Source organism: Achroia grisella, unplaced genomic scaffold (genome assembly GCF_030625045.1).
Source record: "Achroia grisella isolate CSIRO2021 unplaced genomic scaffold, CSIRO_AGI_Agris_v1 utg821, whole genome shotgun sequence".
Lineage (NCBI taxonomy): Eukaryota > Metazoa > Arthropoda > Insecta > Lepidoptera > Pyralidae > Achroia > Achroia grisella.
The window spans coordinates 3563724-3590734 of NW_026713035.1; the positions used below are offsets into that span (position 1 = coordinate 3563724).

Sequence of the window (27011 nt, forward strand, 5' to 3'; positions counted from 1 at the left end):
TTGCAGCATATTTATGTTTTATCCCTTAACTGATATAGTATGTTTTTTATTGATGATAATGGAATGCTCCCGCCTTTGCTTTGGTTTAGCTTCGCTAAAGGTCAGTTAGCTCATGAAAACTCCACTAGGAATTTATCACGATGGTTTCCAGGGGGAACCGCGCGGAGGTCAACCTGACATGACACATTGCTAGCAATAAGATCATCAATCAACACTACTAACAATCCCGTTCCTGAGATAGTATTTAAATTATATCATATTTGTAATATCATAATGAAAGCCTCAAGATTCTATTTATAGTACAGGAGTTTGTTAATGAAAATTTGCAATCGTTGTAGCAATTATAATATTGTCACTCTACATTTTTGGAGCTGCATTATCTACAGAATATTAAATAGATCCACACGCCCTAAGCGGCAGAATACAGTTGCCGCGCGAAAGCCTTACGCGACAAACGTCCTTTGAGCGAAAGGAAAATCGGAAAGTAACCTTAATTTAAAAGAAAATTAATCAAGTGAAATCATTTGGTAGTAAAATTTATAGCTGTACCGAGCCGTCAGTCGTAGATCTGTCTTGAGAATTAAAAAGTAATTAAGACTGTCAGTCTTTCTGATATTAATTAAGATTTGAATTAAGAATGTACGGGTGGTTGCTCGAAAGTGTGCAACATTTTATTATAGTAAGTATCTTTATATAAATTTCTTAAAATTAAGTTTCGAGAGCGTTGTGTCCGAGTAGTTTACTACCTTTGATTACGCTCAAAAGGTTGTCAGTTCGAATCTCGCCAAAACCAAACCTGGCAAAACCAAAAATAATAAATTGACACAATTTATATTTTGTCAATTTATTCATTATATTTCTGACTACCTCTGCGGGGGTGGAGCGGGACGGTGAGAGGTGGGTAAGGGGATTGTTGCCTAATAACCCCATTGCTACCAATCTACCATGTCAGGTTGACCTCCACGTGGTCCACTCTAGAAACCATCGTGATATATTCATGGTGAACTTTCCTGACATCATGCTCGTCTTATCGTCCTTCACAAGTGCCCTGCCAGCTTAAACCAGGCGGGTGCACCATTCCATTATCGTCCATAAAACTTACTCTCCGGCGAAGGAAAAACCGATTTCAAAATGTTTTATTCACCACAACATTGACAGTTAACAATGGCTCTGAATACCCTATCTGAGCTAACAATCGTGGCGATATTATTGTTTTTACAAATATAAAAGATTGTCAATCTCTGCTCTAAGAAAATTTTGTTGGAGAGCAAAACATTACAAGAAAGCACCATCACCTTAATTGTTTAGTCCTCAGGAGTATATTTTATATATTATTATATTATATTTTTCACAATATATTTTGTGGTGTCCGGTTTCTTTTTCATGCTCTTATCAATGCGTTGACATTATGTTTTTATATAATGCCTCCTATTGGTTTAAATACTGATTTAGCTAACAATTTGCGAAAACATGTTCATATAATAACCTAGGACAATTAACACAGAGCCATGTACACCCAAGCTAACAGAGCTTGTGTTATGAGTACCAAGCAACTGACACAAATCTTTATATACATTTTTTTCTAAATGTAACATTTAGAAAATACTCATGAATACAAATGTTACTATTTAGTTTTACCGTACAAGAAATCGAACCCGTGACCATCGGAAGTAAAAGGTGGTGTAATAAACCGCTAGACCATTAAGGCCGTTAATATGCACAGATCATATCAAAACTTACGTGGTCTCTCCTGGAAACCATCGTAGGTAACCATTGACCAGGTGTTCATGGTGAACCCATCAGACCATATATTGAACTGTCATTATTTTATATGCAGTTATATTTATTTTTCTATATAGTATTTAGTTTTATAATAGTAATTTCATCAACTTTTCTATTTATATATATATTATGTAATATGTTTTGTTATTATCTACTAAATTCGATTCAGATTGTCTTTTGTATAACAAATACCCGTACGTCATTATATATACATTAAAAATAATTCGTGAAGAACTATCTCACTTACATATTCATACATATGAGAAGGGACAAGACTACCGCCATTTCATCTTGTATTGATATTATTTTGCTGAGAAAATTCTAGAATAAATAAAAATAAAATTGATTTTTATTTTTAGCGGCAGCGGACGTTGATCATATATGTATATAACACACATTTTTATTATAATTTAGGAATAACTTACGAATTTAATTTTTCCACTTATAGATATCTGTATTATCAGATAATATTAAGGTCTAGAATATAATAGAGAAATAATCTTTAATCAAATAAACTTAATATAAGCAGTTTTGTACAGTCATATTTTTTATTCTATCACTCATTCAGAACGCAGACTGATCACAAAAAGAATGCGCAAGAAACCTACGTGTTGCTTTTTTGAATATGTGTATATACTTTATTCTTTAAAAGTAAATAAAAATCGTTAATTGTTTCGAACTGGAAGTACGAATAATAATAAAATAGTATGAATTAATTCATAAGCATATAAATGTGGATGCTATTTTTGTAGATACTTATTTGAAATTTGTTTATCATGTTCTATTATATAACTTCAGAATCCACATAACAAATTGCAAATACTACATGAAATTGAACCTGAATTTATCGTGACTCCACGCAATTAATTTGAAATAATGTGAATACGAACGTAATAATGGCCCATCTATTTGACATCGGTGTATATTACATTACAAATGTGTAGTATGAAGGGCTCTACTTACGTCATCGCTAAAATACTTATGTATCTATACATATAACGAAATATCTAGAAAGCTGGCAAATTCAATTTAATTAACTGCCCTATACTTACTATAGATATAGTATACCGCCTGTTCCGCTCTGTTGATTGTTACTGTTAATACGTCATTCTGTCAATCACATCTATTTATATGTATTGATAAAAGCCCACCAATTTTAATGTTCTAAAGGTTTAGCAAACTGCTTAATCATAATAATAATCGTGAGCTCAATTACTGCAAATTGGAAAAAAAATATTTATAATCAGTTGCGCCCGCTGTTTCCCCGCGTTAAATTTCAATAAAAGATACATCTGATGCGTAAGCTATATTACTGTAACGTTTCCGAAAAAGAAAATCCACAAGCACAGCTAGTGTATTAACCGGTATTAAACCGACAGGTATATGTAGACTTCGTAGAAAGCTCCGACTTAGATTTATGAGACGGACTAGATGTGAATAGTTTCAGTTTTCGCGCGACATGAAAACTTGAACTATTCGGACCAAAATCCTGTTATCTATTTAATTATCCACTATGTGTTGGTTAAGTTAAAATTAAGTTTATTAAGTAATATAACTCTCGTTTTACATAATTTAGTTTATTTATTTACAGCTTGAAAAGGTTATACTAACATGACATAAAATTCTGTCCCTAATTAAAGTTGTGTTACATACAATAGTAAAACTGTCTTTTAGTTTTTTTTAATATTCTTCTTTATATACTAAATTATTTAAATTGAAATATATGTGAAATAACTATGAAACTGTATTATAAATGCCCTATTGATAATTTGCGAGAGAATATAAAAATTCTTTAAAAAGACACATTCTTCTTCAGACATACTGATTTTTTGTGTTCATTGTTAATCATTTTACTTTATTCTATACATCTTTATTTGTCTGTAATTAACTTTTAATGCAATATACTATCCACGTGTACCCACAACCAAATATAAATCCATATTTATAGTGACCTCGAAGTGATAGTGTAGAACGAGTTGCGAGAGAGTTTTCCTGGTAACAATAAACGAATAGATGTGAGGGAAAAAATATGTCTACACTTAATATTTCTTCTACACTGAACATGGGACGCCCTTTAGTAATGGGACACGGATACGCGGAATATTGTTATCTTATTCGTATTACCACAGATAATATAATATTACATAGTATTACTGTGGTATTATATTATGTTATTTTTATGTTAGACATTTTATATTATTTTTAAATCTTATTACTAATAATTTTCTTCCGTAAAGTTAGTGTGATTATGTGCTTCTTTGTTAAGGATAATGTAGTGAGCTATACTCGCATTTTAATTATTTGATGAAGGTACTCTTATTGCAATGATATTATATTAATTATTTCATGTACTACTTGAAACCTTATTTGTTATAAACTCTATGTATAGGGAATCCTTATGATTCCCATTTTTATCAATGTTTATTTCTATTGTATGTACTTTTATAGCTCAACGTACCTGCCTGGCAACTAAACATTTCTTAGGTTGTAAAGGAAAAAGTCGTATTCCTTTTTATGTCATGCCTATCCAGATTTTACTGCAAATCTACCTGGGACTTTTATATTAATACAAACTTACTACATTCTTTGATAACCATTTTAAATGTTCATGTCATCAATTCGCCGATTTTTAAACTTCTGCACTTCTCTTCTTGTCTTTTTACTTATAAAGCATTTGTTTTAGTCAAGTATGATTGATCGTCCTGAAGTATAGCATAATAGAAAACTATATGTATATTTTACACAATGTTAAATTTATTATTTTGTGTTGAATAAAATATAAATATGTCAATAACACAGAACAGTTATATATTCCTATTTGATTGCGTATTTTTTTTTTGTTAAATGCACTAGCATCAAGTTTGAGTGTAGGCTACCGTACCTATTATTCTATTAATCAAAAAACGAAAAGTCATAAACGTGTGTATAGTCTTGTCAAACAATGGATTTGAAACATTCAAGAGGGTGCGCGTACACGTCCCTTTGGGATTTAGGTCTTACTTCGTCGACAACTTGGAAACTTGAAATTATATTGCAAAGAGACAGAATAGAAGTGTATATTTATTGATGCTGCTACAAACTGTTTGGTTAGTGTACAATCCAATAATATTTAAAAAAATCGCCTGAGCCATTCCAGTGTATATTTTTTTTTTTTATTGGGTTGTTTGGGCTATTGTCAGATGTGTAGCACCTGTAGCACTGCGACCTACATAGATCTATTGTGCTCGCCCTTTTCAGAGTTCGCTACCTAGACCCGTCAGGGACAAGAATTGAAGGATATTCTTAGGAGCGATCGTTTTTATCTCCTCGGGAAAGAGTGTAAACTTTCCAAAGGAGATATTTCGTTTATGCATGAGTGGGCTACAACCACATAGGATGTGAAGCGGCGTTTCCTCTTCAGTTTGGCAGAATCTGCAGATACTTGTCGTGCATAGGCCTAGCTTAGCCATATGCTTGTTCAATTTGCAGTGTCCTGTGAGGGCCCTAGTCATCATGCATATGTTGTTTTTACATTGAGTAAAAACAACATATGCATGATGACTAATAAGCAGTAATCTATTGGAGTATTTGGTTGAGAAGCCCGATATTAGGTCTTTTGAATGTATTAATCCTGGCATTTCTTGCCAGTGATGCAGTGCTTCTCGTTTGGTTATTAATTTGAGATGTCCCAGTTTTAGGCAACGAGGCACACCACAGAAGGGTTCGGGGCCCAGTTGGACGGTTTTTGCCCCTAACTTTGCCAGATGGTCGGCATTCTCATTGTCTTCAATATTTGAATGCCCGGGGACCCATCTCAGTATAATATTATTTCTGCTTCCTACTTCATTTAGTAGCAGGATACAGTTTCTAATAAGTTTAGAACGGATTTCGTACGAGTTAAGTGCTAGTAGAGCAGCTTGACTGTCCGAATAAATGTATATGTTCTGATTGATGTAGTTGAGGCTTAGGATTACTTCCAGACATCTAATTAAGGCGTAAGTCTCTGCCTGAAAGATTGAGGCGTATTTTCCTAAGCCTATATAGTTGCAGATTTTGGGTTTTACACCACATATTCCACATCCTACAACATCTCCTATTTTAAACTAGACTAGGTCATGCTCTGAGTGAGACGGTGTATGGTTATTTTGCCATTCGTCTCTTCCAGATATTTCGATTTTGTAATATTGTACAAAGTTACACTCTGGTGCCATGTTGTCTTCAGGCATTCCCAGAATAGGATCACTCATAATCGAGTCTTGTATAGTTTTTATGGCCAGGGAATGCCAAGGTATCCTCCTTTGGGAACTTATTCTGAGCATATTGGCTTTCGTCGTTTCCTGTATAAATAAAGGAAGGGGCGTCAAGTCCAATAATGCGTCTAGAGCTGCTCCCGGCGTGGTGCTCATGGCTCCTGTAATAATCAGACAAGCAATTCTCTGTAGGCTGTTTAGCTTGGTGGCAGCTGTGGATTGGAGGGTTTTCCTCCACCAGATTGCACAGGCATAGGTGGTAAGCGGTCTCACCACTGCTGTGTAAAGCCATAGGGCAATTTTGGGGTTGATTCCCCATCTGGGCCCCGCTACCCGTCGGCTTATTCCTAGGGATGTTTTCGCCTTTTGAGTTATGTTGTCTATGTGTGTGTTCCATGTCAGTTTTTGGTCGAAGGTTACGCCCAGGTACGTGACTTCTGTGGAGCACTCTAATATTCTTCCCTTTACTTTAGGCATGACAAGTTTGTCAAGTTTCTTCCTTTTTGTAAACGGAACAATTACTGTTTTATCAGGATTTACTGATAATTCATTTTCCTTACACCATTTAACTATGATGTTTAGTGCTCTTTGGATGCGGTCTGATATTGTTGTTGCACAGAACCCTCTGACCATGACTACTAAATCGTCTGCGTAGCCTTGTACCTCAAATTGGTTTTTGGTCATAACATCAAAGAGCTGGTCTACCGTTAGTAGCCACAGCAGTGGCGATAAAACGCCTCCTTGAGGGCATCCTTTGGTAGGTCGGATTTCTAACGTACTGTTGTGAAGAGTAGTTTTAATGGTTCGATTTGAGAGCATTGCTTTGATCCATTGAGTGGTGGTTTCATCCACTTTCTTGCGGATGAGTCCCTGTGAGATGGTCTCTATGGGCGTGTTATCATAAGCACCCTCAATATCGAGAAATGCACATAGAGCTATTTGTTTGTCCTCAAAGGCCTTCTCGACCTTGTCGGTGAGTTCGAGCAAGGCGGTCTCTGTGGAATGTCCCTTGCGGTAGGTATGTTGATTCCTGTGCAGGGGAGCATTTTCGAGGATTGTAGCTCTAATGTGTTGGTCCAGAACCCTTTCCATGGTTTTTATTATGAAAGAGGTTAGGCTTATAGGTCTGTGAGACTTTGGCTGCGAGTAGTCTCTTCGACCGGTTTTCGGTACGTAGGTAACTTTGACCTTCGTTAATGGTTCTGGTATAAAACCCCAGGCAAAGCTGGCTCTAAATATTCTTACCAGATAGGGAGATAGGATGTCAAGCCCTTGTTGTAACAGGGCCGGGAAAATTCCATCTTCTCCCGATGATTTATATGGCTTGAAAGATTTTATAACCCATATAATTTGTTTTGGTCGAAAAATCCTCGCAGCTCTGTTCCACGCCTCATGGTTGGGCTTTTGTAGATGTGAGCTTGGAGGGTTCTCCTTATCTCTTGAGATATGAACCGAACCAGGGAAGTGGGTTGTAGATAGCAGCTGTAGAGTTTCTTCCTCTGATGTCGTATAGGTACCATTGGGCCTTTTCATAAGTCCAATTTGGTTATTTGGCGCCTTGGCAAGCATTTTGTGTAATCTGGATCCTTGGGGAGTGTGTAATAATAACAGTGTATAATACGTAGCTACTTCTATTTCCGTAGCTTACAGTATTTAGTAAGCTGTTTTGTCTAATTATATTATACTAACGGATTCGGCGTTCGGCATACACCATTAAAAATAACACACAAAATGCCATCCAAATCATCCAGCCATTTAAGAGTTAGGTGACAAACACTGGTATAGAAAATTATATACATATATTAACATAACACAATAACGTTAGGAGATCGTTGTCGCCATATAAGATGGACAGTCTTGTCGACGTATATTACGTTAAAACTATAACAAAGTTTGGCTGACCTTTACTTCGACGTTTGCGGACGAATTTCGCGTGTCGCACGTGACGCTCCAAGTTTGTCAGTCTTTGTTTTAATATTTCACCCGTATCATTTTATCGGTTGCAGTTGTGAGCAATCATTACATTAAAAAATTCTTTTGTTTTTACATTTGAACTTCTTACAACAAATGGCAATATCTTATAATAGACAACAAATCCCTATACTTATAGGGTTTTTTTGTCTATTATAAGATATTGCCATTTCCTGTAAAAAAAAGAAAGAATAGGGATAACTATTCTTTCTACATATAACTATTATGTATCTTAAAAGATATCAAATTGATAGCCGTATTTTCAATAATCTGTTAAGCAAATTTGCCTACATAACAAATGTCTAAAATCAACTAAATTTATTTTACTTTGTCTACATAGCAAGAATGCGGCGAAGAAATATGGGAGACCATATTACGAGAGGCAGGCGCGAGAAACACTGTGTTCAGTGCTACTCAGGTATCAATGCAATAATTTAATAATAATAAATATATCTTTAAAAATTACCATAGATATAAATAATCTTAATAAAATAATAATCTTAAAAAAACAATAAAATAATCTTTATTCAAATAAACTCAATACAAGCACATTTGAATAGTCATATTTTTTATTCTGCCACTCATTCGGAACGCAGATTCATCACAAGAAGAATGAGAAGGAACACACGTTGTGTTGCTCTTTTGAATAAATGTTTTTTTTTATACATATATGAATATAAGTACACAATAACAAGTAAGAGGCATGCCATAATCAACATAAAAACACTGAATCTTTAATGTAATCAGATAACATTGTCAGCGCTATAAATTTTAAGCTTTTTAATTATCGTTAACAAATTCATCAATTTTATAGTATGCTTTTTTACAAAGGAAGTGTTTTTTATTATTATTCTTTATTGTGTTATACTATTTAGTACATAGATACTACTACTACTGCTTCACTTATTTAGTTATTTTTGTCTATATTCAGCTATTTTACTAGCTGTATTCCAGTTTACAGAGTAGGAAGTCTTAACCACTTAGCAATAACAACAAGCATTACACAACGCAACGCAACGTAACTAACTATTAAATAATCTTAAAAAAACTATTCATTTTCAGCAATATCCTGATGCATTGATGTTACGCCTCGCCTGCGCCTTAGCTAGTCTATTTTCTGAAGACGCCAACAGTCCAACGACATCAACGCCTTGTAGTCCAACGCCAAAAAAACCATCATTCAAAGCTAAACCTACTTGGCGAAGTGCTTCTGTCCATACAGATAACAGAAATCAAACATTTAGATGTCCTTTCACAGCTACCAATGCTTTAACAGCCGTAACAAAGAAAGAGATAGATGCTTACAATTCATCGGAAGAAATATCACACGGTGTATCCAAATCTTCTGATAGAATCAATGAAGGGAAAGAACTAGAAATATGCAGTATTAAAGAAATAAAACACAATAGAAGGAGTTTAGCGATAAAGTTCGAAGATCATAGAGAGAAAAAGGAATTGAAAAATGAAAGTCCTGAATCAAACGAGCTTACAATAAGTCCAGGTGATACAGAAAATAAGCCAACTGAACCTGATAATGTAAAGAAGAGTTCTATAAAAAGATCAAGCTGTACTGGTACATTGGAGGCTTATAGACGAAGGGGTTCTGGGGCTCCTCGACTGAATAGTCTTGTGAGTGGAGACAAATTAAGTTCTATGAAGGAAAAATTCGCTACTCCTGAAAAAGTCATGCACTTTTTCGGCAGATGCTTTGTAAAATTCTTCAGTAACTATGGGTATGTATTAGTTAGTATAAAATCTACCATAGCATGGCTTTGACATCCTGATGGAGATTACGCTGGTCTTTCATCAAAAATATCATCATTTTTGGATTTTAAACTTATTGGAATTTATTTCAATTTTAAACAGAAATTTTAGAAATTTTATCATCAAGATCGTCTTCTATAAGCGGCGAGTATAATTTCTAAAGTCAATTATGTTAAGTAAAGTCAAAGTTGATTTTATTTGTTAAATTTGACTTTCTGATTTCACAATCTTCATGACTGAATAGATTACGACAGTAGTATTTAGACTTGTGTACAAATCTCGTCCTGTATTAATTTTGTCGTGAATAATTGTGGTCATATTTCAAGTATTTAATCATTAATATAGTGGAATAAGACTCAACAACATAATTTCCAATGAGAGAAGGCAGTAGCTCATATTATTTTCATATATAATACAAATTTTTATGCCGACTTTCCATTATCACACAGAATTGTAAAAGAGAAGCTGTATGTTTTAGAAATATAAATATTTCACGAAGTCAACGTTGTATTTTCTATCGCTAATACGACACTTGACGTCATGAGCACGTTCCTAAAAAGTTTCCGGGAACTTGTTACTAATACATAACATTTTATTTAGTCGACCGTGCCATAAAATAATATAAGTTGGATATTTAGAACTGGAGTTTCGTTTCAGTTAATATTTATGTTGACTTCAGTAAGACTTATTTTATCAGTATGTAAGTTTATAGATTCAGTAAGATTATAGACAATATTATTAAAAAAAGATCAATATTAATCAATTTAACCACATACGTTAAAAAGAGTAGAAGTGCGTGTGTGTGTTGCCATATTGATTCACCTTTGTCAATAGAAACTCTAGTTATAAATATATTATAGGTTACAATATAAATATACTATAACGCATATTATACATACCTACCTATGACTTTTACCCTAGTCTCCATAAAACAAATTTTACACGATACTGTAATTTTCTAGTGATTTTTGACATTTTTGGTAGACTACATTTTTAGTTGAGAACATTTATTTGAACAAGCTACATACAATTAAAAAGGCTTTAATTCGAGCTTGTGTAATTACGTTTAAACAGCATGATTATAATTTTTTTAACTCATCGGACGTTATAATTACTTTCTATAATAGGTCCACTGTTACATTTTCGAATAACTCACATGTTGCATAATATAATCTAACTCTTTCAAAAATCGCCGATATCTAGCCATTGTACTATTTGGCTCTTTAATAGTATAATCTTTAATAATACTATCGTTTTGCCCGTATGCAAACTTAGCCTAATCGTAATAATCCAATTAATGGGCAATAAAATGGCATACGCGCACTTGGAATTCGCAGCCTCAGTAATTGTTAACTCAATATCTATATATTTTTTTAATATCATCTCCAAAATCTAAAATAGTTCTATTCCCTTGTGTAGACAAGGAAATAGAACAGTAGAATTGTTGTAGTTGCAATGGAAGGTATTTGATTTATTTGGTAATAAAAAAAATATTAATATTATTGTAATAGATGATCGGTGGACTGTATGGGTGTCTAAATGATGAAAACACGTATAGAATATGATAGTAAAATATATTTAAATACAGTTGCGAACTGAAAGGACAATGAGAGAATAATACAGTAAAGTGAAGTATATGAAATAACATGACATAAAAAAGAACTCTTCAAAAATATAAATTTTATAATAATAAAAATGTCAAAAGAGTTTGTGGCGGTCGGTCGCCAACAATTATCGTAATTTGTTTTTAATTTCAATTTGGCACCACTGGAAAGTCTTATTCCAAAATTAAATTTATTATTGAGGTATCTTCAGGTCTGAGGACGATTTTGACTATTTATGACGTTCTCGTCCTGATTTACTATCGGAAACAGTAATAAAGCGGTTTTTAAGTCAAACGCGGCCATTTTTAAAATATGTCACAATTTATCTACGTTCTGTTCAAAATAAGCGATTTCAATTTAAATACACAATCAGCCAGTATATTATATCCCACTTAATAAGTCCCTAAATTATATTATATTTTCACTGAGCAACTATTACAGGTAAAAAAGGTCTTCATAAATTAACTACACGGCACAAAAATCACTACAATATTTATAGACCGCCATCATCCTTTATTTAATCTTTATTCTTCCATCTATGGATACTTTAATCAGTTTTTGGCACAGTTATGCGGTGAACCTCTATCTGTGGATATTGAACAATGAACTTTATTTTTGACCATAACAATATTTTGAGGATAGAACAAATTGTACCTCTTTCTTGTTTGCAACCCGAAGATCAGCAGAGTATTTCGTCTGGATTTGATTTATTGTAAGCAGCTTCTCTGTCACGATCGCCATGTGATGACAGGAATTGGTGGTGAGGTAACACGCACAGTAGGGTGGAACTTGTGTATTAGCTTGTTACATCTTGATTTACTCTAATTCTACACTAGTTAGATTAGTGACGTGATGTGACGTCAGATAAAGTGACTTATGTAACGTACTCTGGTACAATCTATTATACTACGTGCTGAAATGTATTACTATATCACATATGCAACTACTCTGTCACGGTCGCCATTTGCTTCGGTGTCCACTAAAAATCTATAGCCACTGACAGAATCGGTTATAGCTAGGCGGTTAGACGGATGAACAGCAAAGAGTTCCGCCTTCTTCTGTGCTGAGCCTAATTTTCCGACCCCTGTCTTTTGTGATTCCAGGGGCAAATATCTGTGGTGATAAAAACAATAGTCGTTAGTTTGTATATGTGATGACCGACCGCGCGAATTTGACCTAGATCGGTAATTGCTGCGTCTGTTCGTATGTCGCGAGCAATATTCGGGTAAAGCAGCAGTTTCTGATTGCAGCGTCGCGAGTTGTGAAATGACATCGGCAGTGACTATTGACTGCACTGTTGTAGATAGCATATTTTTGCTGAAATTGTCCAGCGTTTATAACCAGCAGGCCAGTTGTGCTTACTGGTGGTCAGTAGTATTACAAAGTTCCTTGTTGCGCAGTGTTACCGAGGATTCTGCCTCTTGAATTTCCGAATCGGAGAGACCCGCTTATGGGATGCCGGTGGAAATATGCAATCATTGGTGATGCGCAGGGGGCCGTCAGATAGAGATCTTCTTTATTCTCGTCGTTTTGCAAGGTATCGTCTCGGACTGGATCACGTCGGGCAGAACACGTTGGGGTCACCACTGTTGCGGAGTAATGCAACGATGTTGTCAGTTGGATCGATGTATATTACAGATGATAATGAACTAACAAAATGTACATGAAAATATTAATCTCATATACTAAATAACAATCGGAAAATGTAAGGTGGGGGTGACACAGTTTACGGCAGTGCTTAGTAAACAATATTTAGTTTGCCTTACTAGCCATAATTAATTGCAAATATTACATTGAAATACTTAGGTAACTTTATCCCATAATATACATAAACTCTGCTTTATTTATATTTTTTTATGTTCTTTACATGTTTTAACTGACAATTTTATGTTACCTCTTTCCACATTTCGACTTCGTGTTAAGAGCCGGTTAACAATATAAATAATATGCATTAACCACGAAAGTTTAAAAATCACAAACTCTTCATCTAGATGGTGCTAGACGGCGATGGTGTGAATTGTCCTAAGTCATCATCATTATTATTATGTTCATCCGTTACTATCCAGCCAGCGAAAATAGCACCATATTATCGTCAACCATAGAAAATACATGTGTACTTAATAATTAAATACCATCAGCTATGACACTATGATCCGTGCGACGGGACGGTACTTCTGCACGTTTCTGCAGTCTGTGGACAGTATTCACCAGCGCATGAGGTTCACCTTCCCACGCATGCGGTCACCAAACATGCAGCTCACACGGGCTCATAGGCATGGAGCCGAGCTCGTCTACAGCAGCGGGAGGACTGGCTTCACTCATTATCTAATGGGTAAGTACATTATTACACAACTCCATCTATCCCCGTCCAATTCACAGAGATCGAACGGAGTATGATTGTTTATATAGATCTGGGTATTTTATATATTTGTATCAGTTATCTATTTCCCATAACACAAGCTTTAGCTTACTTAACTTGGCTTTACATGGCACAGTGTGAATTGTCCTGAGATTATTATTAATATTATCATTAAAATAGTCAGAGATATGTGATATTAAGTTATAATAACTTAAGTATATAAGTTATATTTACTATATAATGTCACGAGCATTCTAAAATTTCCAGAGTACAGACATTAGTACATCTAGTCCTACAGTAAATAATTATGCGTTTCTAGGTCAACTGTATGAGATAGCAGAAGATATATTCGCCTTAAAGCTGAAGGTATCGATATTGAAGGAGAGCATGGATGGTAACTACTACGTCGCCGTGCTGCGGTTGGAATTTGACAACAGTGATTATGTAAGTACTACCACGCACTACCACACATTACGAGAACATGACTTAGCACTTTTTAAATGTGGTCGACTAATATGAGTAAGTCATGCTATCTGGGGTAAAGGGGATTGTTGATTATGTAGACTAATAACCCCATTGCTAGCAATAGTAGATTGCTCAGGTTTTGATGGTTTCCAACGAACCACTTGAAGGTGTTGACCTTGTTCCCGTTGGAATCCATCGTGAATACATAGTGAATTAACCACAATGGGCTAATGGACCTGTCATCTTACCATCCTTCATTGGTGCACCATTCCACCATTCCATTATCATCATAAATAATGCTCTTAAATTGGGTTCCCTATGGTATGGTTGAGCGCAGTGCTCACCCGTTATACTTATGAACAGTTGCTGCTTGTCGGGACTGGTGGGCTCTGAGAAATATGACTGTTTTATTTTGTTAACCAAGTAATAGTTACTTGGTTGTATGTACATTTGTCAACTTTACTGTTTGACACTTTTATTTACACAAAATTCTAAAAAATGTAATTGTGAACAACTTTTATTTAAAAGAGCAACACGCAAGTTACTTGCTCATTCTTCTTGTGATGGATCTGCTTTCCAAATGAGTGGTAGAATAAAAAAATATATAACTATTCAAAAATGCTCATATTAAGATTATCTTCGTTATCGACAACTGTCAACTAGTTTCATTGAGTCCCTCGACTTAGAACTAATTCGAATATGGCCAACACTAAAAATTTATTTATTTATATTATTGAATACCTCTTCTGTAATAAAACCCGTGAATCAATCATGCATTAACATTTACCACAACGTCAACAACAGACCCTGCCTCTGACTATCCCATATAAAATTTCAGTCGTAATTTTAAATTATTATATTTGATAAACAATGTAACGTTAAAGTAATGTCTATTTTCATAGATGTATGTTACGACATACACCTTATAGAGTAGCCAGAAGTAAATATCGTAAATATTGATCAATTTCTTCCCTAATGAGCAATCATATATCACCAAAAGTAGAGATTATTATTATTGTATCGTTTATTTTGCTTCAATCATACTTAGTTTCCATTAAGTCTTCCAAATTGACAGTGAAGCTAGCGGACTTTGTGTTGACGACATTATTCTGCCGAATCTAATTGGCTTTATTGTACAGAGGTAAATTGTTATTATAGAGCGTACCCAATTTTCTGTGGGTTCAATTCTGTTAATAAGCTATGAATATATTAACAGAAAGCATTTCTAACTCCGAATAGATATCTTGGCCAAATTGTGTTTGTAAACAGGGATCTATAAGTAAGTATCTACTTAATAAACATTTTCTAAGTAACCCATATATCTATCTAAGTAAAATTTGGTCTGTTTAAAATAGAAAATATTTTACCTTCTATTTTAGGAATTGTAACTATTTTTTTATGTACTTGAAATGGCAAAGCTAATGGTCATCACGTTATCATGTGACGCACGTGTGTTGCTATTCTGAAGGTCTAAAGTCTCAGGTAGATGGTGAGACAATGACCACTGGCTTAATGGTATTAATTGCAGTGTTACCATATCGGGCAAGTTTAATTCTAGCATTGTTATATTTACCAGAGCAGGCATGTGACGTGTTGTGACTTCATGGCTATCTACTGAGTATAATAACTTCATATTGATACTCTTACTTATACTTTTGTTATAATTATTCATATTTATATAGGTAAATAAATATGAATAATTATAAATATAACAAAAATAACAATATCTGAAAAATACTCAAAGTACGGAAATTTATTTAAAGGATTTGTAAAGAATTGAAATAATAACACTGAATTTACATTGTACAAGAACAGAACTGTAAATTCAAATTCAAATTTAGAACATACAGATATTTTTGATTAGTCAGTTACATCAGACTTTATACAATAGCTAGAGCATATGCATACGGTGAAAAGCTGTTAATTTGAAATTAGAATTTAACATCACGTCTTTTGCAATAAAATTTCATTTCATTTATTCTAACCGAAACATAAAAACATAAGTTACAACAGTATTCATCATTACCAAGGAGATTCCAAGATAGAACTTCTCTCTTCATGTGAAAGTACTTACCTAATAAATACTATTAAATGTTTTAGTACCTAGTAGATAAACCTACATTTCAATAAAAGCTCGAGGTTTTATTAGAGGAAAATTTATTCACTGTTCGTTTTGATTACGAAAGGTACTAGGTTCAAATTGCCATTTGCAGATACATTACCTGATGAAAATGCACTACTATTTTATAACAAGTGTAATAAAAACGTATCTATAATGAAAATGTATCGACTCAATTATGTAAATATAATGTAGTATATTAGTCAAGATATGTTGCTAACATATCTTATACATATACATATGTATTTCATAACTTAGCCACAATCTTGTTGGTAGAGCTCTATGTGATATTTGAATATAATAATTGAATATAATACATTTCTTATATTTCGCTGTGTATATTTGGATCCAACGCGACAGGGGCGACCCTATCGCCGATTCTCGTAGTAATTTGGTTTGTGATCAGTGTTTTCGTCACCAGTAAGTTAAAACCATTAGGTTGTAAGTCGAAGTAGTTAATATCTCTACGACGATCTCAGTTGTTAGTTATGTACATAATACATTTTAGTTAGGTAGCTACGTATTAAGGTAAACATAACTTTCTGTCTGTTCGCCTGTTTGATAGCATTTACGACTAAAAGGCCACTAATTACATTATTCCCTTTTGACAAAATGCAATAGCATATTGTAATGCACAATTCACATTCTTCCTAATTCAATTTAAAACAGTATCTATGTATAATTTTTAATCATATATAAACTCATTTGAAAGTAATAAGAACTGAGTTTATTGTCGGTTCTTCTTAGTTCGAAAGCCGAACTGACGGTAGATTTGAGTTATCCTACATGAATATAGATATTTTAATTTGATTTGGCTGAAATTTGATATGAATGTAGATTATACTGAATAGACTGTCATGAGGACGAACAAAAGATATCTTTTGTTTAAATAAATTATCTGGAAGAGAGCTAAATAGGTAAAGTATGTATATATTTTTTTGTATTATCTAAATTATAAACTACTGACCCGATAGAGGTTGTCTTAGAGAATGTACGACTGTCACCAAATGCGTAAAGTAATGGTTAAACTTTCTGAAATCTTCGTTAGATACGACTACAGAATATTAAACTGTTACAAACGTATAGTATGACCAAGTGAAATTAGAATTCAGTTATATATACACATAAATATATATAAATTACTTGCTTATTTCATGGGGTATTTTTATGTTATAGGTACAGTCGCTAATGTTCCGCAAATCCTTGCCGTGTCCGCTGCCTCCAGTTCCAGCCTCATTACTACTGCAATTATTTCCATTCGGAGTTCTTCTAGATAGAAGAATGAAAATACTTATGGCTGGAGAAAAGGTAAACCTACAAATATATCTGACAATTATGATGTACTTGCGACCGCCGCCACCCACACCCGACTTCGCTTCTTCTATTTAGATAAAACATATTGATATATATTGATCAATATGAATATAATATCTATTTATGTTAAAATATTGATAAAAAGTGAAAAGCATAACATAGAGCGAGTAATCGCGACTGAATTGAAACTTAAATTAATAGAAATGTCAAAATAGATACATATTAGTTCTGTAAATATTAAAGAGAGGGTTTTTTATATTTATACAATACTTACATAGAAGTCGTTCCTCTCTATGGCAGATTATAGCTCTTTGCAGCAAGGCGATTTGATGATTTGCTTTTAATATTAGAATTTGCGCTCGAAAGATAAAGCAGAATAGCGTCATTTGGAACAAAATATTTTTAATGTTAATCTGTGTAACATTTTTTAAAAGCACTATATATTTGCTAGCAACTGTTTGAATACATTCATTTTGAAACTTTTGTCCACATATGAAAGCGCGCCTTAAGTAAAAGTAAACAATTTTTCTTTTAAACTGTGCAAATTTTCATTATTATAACATACGTACATAGTTTACTCAGTTTTCAAGACCGTCTTTATAAGAATTGAAGCAAAACTGAGTCAACTCGTATAAAGCGTAGTGTTCACACAGCACTATGAGGTACAGTCCTCAAATGTAATTATGAGTCTTTATTTCAAAATATCACGATAACTTATAATTTTGAGTTTTAATATCACATTTAATATTCATTGATTAATTTCAGCTAGTCGAAGCGTGGGGAGGTCCGTGTAATCGTATTGAGAAGTCTCCCATTTCTGAGGTACTTCGTTTGAGAAAACCTAAAGTCTCATTCACATGGGATAAGGTAAGTAAATATTATCAATAAAAAGTCATTACAGTATATATATTTTCTATAAACTCGGTTATATAGACTTTTTTTATATTATTATCATCACTTATAACTTTTCTTACTGCTTATAATCAGCTTGATGTTTCGACTTTGATAGACATATTGAAGTGAAATTACAGAATATAGCCACCACACTTACTCTGAGTGTGAAACCTTGCTGTGTTTGTCTAGTAATGTTTTTTATTGTCCAAGGGGTCATTTATAAAAATGGGTGTACCCCAGGGTTCTATACTTGGCCCATTTCTTTTTCTTGTTTATATAAATGACTTACCATACCAGTTTCAAAACATACTTGACATAGTATTGTTTGCTGATGACACATCACTTATTTTCAAAGTGAAAAGAAATACAAAGGATTTTAATAATATAAATATTGCTCTTGAGGATGTTCTAAACTGGTTTACATCAAATAATCTAGCGCTTAATTCAATGAAAACAAAATGTGTTAAATTCTCTTTACCAAATGTAAAACAAGTAACGACAACTGTTAGTATGAATCATCATGTTTTGGACTTTGTTGATGAGACTTCGTTTCTTGGTATTGTAATAGATAATAAATTGCAGTGGGGTCCACATATATTCACACTAGCCAAAAGACTAAGCTCGGCTGCTGTTGCTATCAGAAAAATTAGACAGTTGACTGATACTGCAACAGCGAAACTAGTGTATTTTAGTTACTTCCATAGTATAATGTCGTATGGTATTATATTGTGGGGAAGAGCGGCTGATGTAGAATCAATTTTTATATTACAAAAAAGAGCAATTCGTTCAATATATAATTTACCGTGTCGCGAATCTCTTAGAGAACGCTTTAAAGAAACAGGTATTCTTACTGTTCCCTCTCAATATATATATGAAAATATTATGTATGTACGCAAAAACTTAAATTTATTTCCAAAAAATAGTCACTTACACGCTTTTAATACAAGGAATAAAAATAAATTAAATATGCCTAGTTATCGTCTCAAAAAAGTAAGTACATCTTTCATGGGACATTGTATACGTTTTTATAATAAATTGCCAGATAGTGTTTTAAATTTAAGTGAAGCCAAATTTAAGATACATGTAAAAAAAACACTTTGCTCTAAAGCTTATTATAAAATAAACGACTACTTAAATGACTACAATGTGTGGACTTAATCACAATTTTAACTTTTGTTATGAGGCATATAATTTTTCCCATTGACATGGATAATGTAATAACAATAAAGAAACTTATTATAAATTTTGTAATGACATATTGTAAATTAAATAATGTAAATTTAATATTGTAATGGGTGAAAACTGTGATCGGTACAGCCTATGCTGTAAATAATATAATTGACGTAGTGGAGTAACCTGAAACAGTCATGCTCGCTATAAAGTTCAAACTTGTGGCGGCGTGGTGGGCCGGGTCGATGTGCTCCCTCAAATATGGTTGAGTACAATGATGGCTGGCTCATACGTCATACTCGTGAACGGGTGCTGCTTGTGGGGACTGGTCTGTTCAGGTTGTGAACACTGATTAAATTTTTTGTTCTTTGCGATAGCATATGCTGGTGGTCACTCTATTCTCCCCAAATTTGAATTTTAATAACTGTATTTATCATAAACATGTTCCACTATTATTTGAAAAAAATTACGAGCTGAGTTTCTTGTCAGTTCTTCTCATCTCGATATCATTCCGAACTGACGGTAGATTTGACATATCATAAGAGTCTGTAATAGACCTACATGAATAAAGATATTTTGAATTTGAATTTGAATTTGAATTATGTATGTATTTACTTGGGATAAAATGAAGTTGTGTGAATTTTACCCAGTTATTATTATTATAGGTGACGGTTACCATTTTCTACCAGTTAGTTAGTTACGTTAAGTTATAATCATGTTTATTACGACATATGCAAGTAATTATTTTAGTACCTACCGCTTGGCCACAACTAGTGCAGTTTTTTCAATTAGTAAATTGGATACAATTTAAATAAATTCTTTAATTCTAACTAGTCTACTAATTGTAGGTAGTATGCATGCAAACGATGCTATTCGAGTTGGAACTCATGAGGTGGCGCGCCCGAGGAGCGGGAGAGTCCAGACGCGGAAGCCAGGGCGCGCGTTCCATCCTGCTCAAAGGACCAATTTATTTGCTGGAAGAAATAGACGCACTAGTCTTCTTATGTAGCCCTATGTTAGTAATATATTGTATTAATGTCTTCGTTACTACAATTAAATACCTAACTTTAAGTTTACTAGTTTAGTATTATAAACCGATTTATCTTCAGACACTCTTTTGTTCAAGATTGACCGGAGTAAAATTTGAATATACAAAATGTACATACAAAATTCAGCGATGATCTGTGTTTTTTCTGTATACGTATTTATAAATTTATATATCAGTGCCCAAAGCAATGCTTAATTTCATAACAATGAAAACATAATGTACAAATTATTTAATCGAAAAGATTTAATACCGAGATTGAATATACCATCACGACAATTATCCCTGCATGCTTATCCCAAGCATGGGTATTGGGAAATGACGTCATGGTTAATGCAACGCTTGACATATTTCATTTCCACAGTTATTCTGTAGAAGAACTTTCTTACAGTAGAAATTAAATGGAATTACAATTTGAACAAAAAGTTAATTTTCATACTAATCCATTTAGTAGTCATCCATTCGTCCATCCATCGTCACAAACTTTCGCGTTTATAATATTAGTAACATTAATAATTATTACTTCCAGCTTCAATGATCTGGACGAGCTACGTCAGGCGGGTTTGTTCGTAGCTGATTTAAACGGCCACGGTCTCTCCCAATGGATGCTTCTAGAAGGTTGGCAACACTTGTCCAGACTGGAACTGCTTTTCGAAAAGGCAGAGGACAGATCAATGTCGTTAGAGAAGTCATGTCGGCTCCTGGACCAGTGGAAGAAGAGGGGAGACCAACTGCTGTATTCGATGATGCCGAAAGCAATTGCAGATCATTTAAGAGCAGGGAAGGATCCCATGGCTGCTTGTCAGGTAACAATTGATAACAATATAGGTAATGTAAGAAACATTACCTTTATATTGGTACTAGTGATCGCCCAGTATCCGAAATTCGACTATAATGAAAAATACACAATGATCTTTGAACCATCAATAAACAATTACTTAAAAAAATATATACAAACACAATGTGTCATACACTTTAATAATGTTCTTACTTACAATTAAATTAATTATGGTCGAATTTCGACCATTGGCGACTACTAGTTATTGTATGGATAACCATTATGTATTATAACGTAATTTACTTATTAGATTCGCCCTCTCCTGTTCTCTAACTTTTGGCTTTGAACTCTTTAACTGCATTGACTGTTTTTAAATGGTCAACTTGTTTTTTCTTACACATTACATTGTTATCATTTGTATTGTAAAATTTAAAGTAACTCTGATAATGTCACTCTGCTCACACATAAATTCATAATGTGTATAATTTGCATAAGCTGTTGATTACCTAAACAAAATAAAAAAATATAAAATTGATATCATTACAAAATATAAAACAAAGTCGCTATCGATGCGTGTCGGTCCCTATGTATGCTTAAATCTTTAAAACTACGCAACGGATTATGAATTGTTTTTTTTTTAAATAGATAGAATGATTAAAAGAGGAAGATTTATATGTATTATACACCCGAGCGAAGCCGGGGCGAGTAGCTAGTATGATATAAAAAGATAATAAAGATAAAGATTGCGTATTGAAAAATGTCTTAAAGTAGATAATGTTTGATACAGGCGTTCGAATGGGTGACGGTAATATTTTGCGGCGTACAACTGGCGGCGGCCGGCACCCGGGCGGACGTGATGCAGACAGTGGCCTACATGAACGACATCTACTCCAGGATCGACAGGCTCCTCGACACGCACCGTGTTTACAAGGTATAGCATTGTCATCATCATCATCATTATCTTTTTTTAAATCAATGCGCTGCCTAATGGCATGCACTCCGCGGCGGTCAGTTCGAAAATTTGGAAAAAAAATAGCATCATCATTGTCGTGTTGTGATGTGTGATGTAATAAATGTTATTCTATTCTATAAAACTGCTCCTTATAAAACTTCACTAATTGCGTTTATAATGTACGCATGTTTTAGGAGCTTCTTTATATATCAAAAACAGGTGAAATTAGATCCACTTTACGAACAAGTATTTTTTAGGTGGAGACTGTAGGCACGGTGTACATGCTGGTCTCGGGAGCGCCCGAGCGTCGCCGCACTCATGCAGCATCCGCCGCCAGCGCCGCGCTCGCCATCGCCCGAGCACTACCCATGCTCACCCTAGGTATTATCTTATTAATATAAACGCGAAAGTTTATGAGTATAGATGGATGTTTATTACTCTTACACGCAAAAACTACTTTACAGTAATATAACTTATGAATCAGAATAACACATAAGCTATATTTTTTATCGTAATTTAACGTGGATGAAACCGCGGGCACAGCTAGTATACATATTTATTTTAATCCGATTGTTAAGTCCCTAGCATTACCTACCATTACACTTACGCTTTTACATGAGGGAATCAGCTTTCACCCAGGAAATAATGTGTGTGTAAATATAGACAAAGAATGTCAAAGAGAACGAGAGAGACCGCGCAAACTAGTCGAAATAAATCGACTAATTATTGTTTTCGGTGTAGTTCAAATAATTATTTGTTTTAATTATACGAAAAACACTTTTTATAGGAGTTCAATAGGAGTTGAAAATCTTCAAAATTGTCTCTCATAATTAATGGACCTCTTTTATTTGTTATATTATTATAAAAATATGTCTAGGCATACATTCGGGGCCGTGCGTGGCAGGCGTACTTGGACTACGTCTGCCCCGGTATTGTCTCGTCGGAGACTCCGTCAATACTGCCAGCAGAATGCAGACGACATCCGAGGTAAAACTTATCATTCAAAATTCCATAAGTCTGTAGAGATATGTACTATGGATATAATTCATAATATGTATAATAAGTAATTGTTTGCGTATTCGTTTTGGTGTCAATCAGATTCGAAATTACTACCATTGTATAAGTCGACATATTAAACACAGCCAAGATGTTTTACTTAATTAATTATAGGTACCTACTTAGTTTATGGGCGACAATGAAATGGTCCTTTCACTCATACTAACTGTATACGCTGGGGGAACATCAGTGGAAGATGACAAGATTAGAGTAAAACCAAGTCACTCCTTATAAGAGACAGTGCAGTCTTTTCCAGGAGGAATATGGAGGATATTCTTCTCCTTCCAATCTCCATTAGCACGTACAATAAATACTAGATAAGTAGACTTTGTACAATGTCATCTGGATGGTTTTATATATTTGTACCACTTAACAACTTGCTTTGTAGGCAATTTTTTTTGGTTGAAGGGTGATATAGCAGTGAACATAGGGAGATGTGGCAGTGAAAATGCTGTTAGCCCTCAGGAATAGCAAGGCAATGAGAAATATGCGGGCCATCCACGGGCTCAGAAACGTGGCGCCACAAAATCTTAGACCCTCTCTCAGAGGTTTCATCTCAGAGTTCAGTATTTTTTACACGAATTTGAGTCCTACAACCCCTTGTTAACTAGAAACTTACATAAAAAAATATTACAGCTTTCAACGTATGTAGTATTGTTCCAAATTCTTACCATATAAACAAATTTAGTATGTACTTAATACAATTATGCATTCACAAATCCAGCCAGGCAAAATCCAGGTGTCTGCGCAAACAGCGGCTGAACTCCCGGCCGGCAGGTTCAGGCTTAGACGACGAGGGCTCATTAAAGTTAAGGTATAAACAATAACAGTACTATCGCCACTTGTATTTTAATTTGTATTCAGTGGCACCCAAGCAACTTCAATTGTTTCCTGTAATGTACAAAAAAATATTCAGTGTTATTTTCTAGGTATATTTTTTTAAAACTGTGTGAAATTATAAAAGTGTTTTAAAGTAATAATGCTTTAAATCGTTGTCAACGGGACGTGTATTTAAACACTGTGAAATAATATTGACATAGATAATAATTATTACAAGCCTTTATAATATCTTCTTAGCAATTATTACTATTGAATATTGTTGCTAATAAAACTTTCTGGTGTAAACAACAACCTTAAACAAAATACATTTCCTTTATCGAATATATTCTTATAATCATATAGTAAAAATATAAATCTAATCTGGGAATAGATAGAAGTACTGGTTTTAAATTCTCTAATGGCCACTTGTCTCTGTTTCGCGCGGGTGTAGATAATATTTTTAAGATGTATTTTTTTAATAAATTACATCTCTTTTATATAAATACCTAGATAGGATCTTGGAAAAGCAAATAAGCTACTCAAAGTACTAATCCTGCGCAGACGCAGTCGCTGGTACCAGTTACTGTCTAATAATGATTGTATTCTATGTGTTAAGTTCTATATATTTTTATTTACTTCATCCAGGGTAAGGGGATGATGGAGACGTTCTGGTTGGAGGGTGAAATAGAAGAGGAGGAACCGGACGAGGCTCTGCAATTGTTCTCAGCGCTATGTGGAGACAATTAGGACATCATATTAATCATCTTAGTCTTCAGAAATTTAACTTAATAATGATGTAGTGAGATTGAAATCATGTATTATTACATACATAGAAATATTTGGTCTACTCTGGAAACTCGATTCTGATTCAATGACATTGACCTTTTTATAATTTTGATTTTTTATACTTCGATGGTGACAAATAAGCATACCTACGGCTCATCTGATGGTAAACGGTAACTTAGTATCTGAACTCCTGAAACACCAGATCACTTGCGCCTTAAGAAACCTTAATATACCACTGACGAAAAACCCCATGCTGTAGTGTCTCGAGAAAAATTCGACAGGTAGTTCATTCCACGATTAAGTGTAATCACTTCGATTGTGGAAATACACTAGTACAGGTAATAACTAAAGATTTCGTGGTCATTGTAAGACCTGATATTGTTATATATTAAATATTATATGTTAAAAGATCAATATAAAAATCTATTTACTTTTCTTATCTGTACCTGGTGTGTATGTCCTTTATCTCAAATAAAAGTTTTATCAAATCTAAAGTGGATTGGATCTATTGAGATTTGACTCTAGAGTAGACCTGTAGCTATGATTAGGGATTCAAATAAGCCTGTAGGGATCATTAGGGATTTAAATATGTAATGCAGTTGATTACAATTCTCATTAGATATAGATGCAATCTAGTTTTGTCTAATCTTACCACCAAGAGGGCCGTCAGCATTTTTGCTAGCCCATTTATATATATAAAAAAATGTAATTATTGAATTAGAATTGATTGGCTAAAATATAAGTTATTATAACAAAATAATAGTCAACAAACTATATAATAATTTAATATCAACAGACGAATTAAATTCGTGTTCTTTTTTCATTACAATATAGTGTATTTTGATGTTTTAAAATTAGATAATTCAAGTTGCAACATTAGCTGCTTATAATATTTACTATATTTATAAATTAATATTTTAACAGTTTCTTGTAGCATTGTATAATTATAGATTAGGAACGCATATAAAAAAATACTCCGTGATCATGAGAATAATAATAATAATGAATTACTTAGTCAGTATGACCCGTAACTCTGAAGAATTTCGAGAATATAAAATATAATAAAAACCCAGTACAATTCATGCAGTACCATCTAGTCCCAAGTTAAGCACAGCTTGTGTTATGGGTATAGACAACTGATACAAATACTTATATACACTTTTTTGTAAATGCATATATAATTAATATATGCATTTACAAAAAAATGTATATAATATACATAGAAAACTCCCAAACCAATGCAAACAATCATACTAATGAATACAAATGTTTGCATCATGTAAGGAATCGAACCCGCGACTATCGGAAATAAAGCAGTATACTGAACTGCTAGACCACCGAGGTTGTATAGGAGTATTATAATTATACAAGCCATAAGAAACTGCAGTGTTAAAATTTAGTGATTGCATTAGTGTAAAAATATCTATGTAATATAGCAAATATACTCTGATTTATATACTCATTGCCAACTAAAACAATATAATAAAATGCTTTGTTGGCACCAGTACAACTATTGTCAGATCGATCTTATATGTAATATTAACAAAATGTTACCTTAAAATATTCTTGTTTATAAATAAAATTGTTTGTGGTATAAGAGTCAATAAAATCAAACTGATTAATACTGATGACTGTGAATTAAAGAACGTATACACAATATAACTATATCCTTAAGCGTCATGTTTCTAATTTTTTTTTGTAAAAGCTACAGTACATTTGACTTAATATTAATGGGAAGGTTAAAAAAAATAACAAACAAACACAGAAAATGTATAAAATAGCAAAAGTAGGTATAGAATTAAAGATAACAATTTCTACACATACCACAATATGCATAAAAGATGAATGATGATGGATCCATATCAATCAAAAATAGAAAGGATCACTGAAAAACGAAAACTTTT

General features: G+C 33.6%; 1 protein-coding gene across 1 annotated transcript; it reads left to right on the forward strand.

The window, feature by feature from the left end:
* The first annotated feature begins 605 nt into the window (after positions 1–605).
* Positions 606–25068, forward strand: LOC131852066 (soluble guanylate cyclase 89Db-like). Its single transcript, XM_059202669.1, has 14 exons — positions 606–679; positions 8323–8400; positions 9045–9715; positions 13489–13682; positions 14029–14153; positions 17470–17601; positions 18373–18474; positions 20520–20686; positions 21246–21522; positions 22282–22425; positions 22704–22827; positions 23324–23433; positions 24227–24316; positions 24967–25068. The coding sequence occupies exons 1-14, from the start codon at positions 638–640 to the stop codon at positions 25066–25068; spliced, it is 2358 nt and encodes a 785-aa protein (XP_059058652.1). The 5' UTR covers positions 606–637.
* The last annotated feature ends 1943 nt before the right edge of the window (positions 25069–27011 follow it).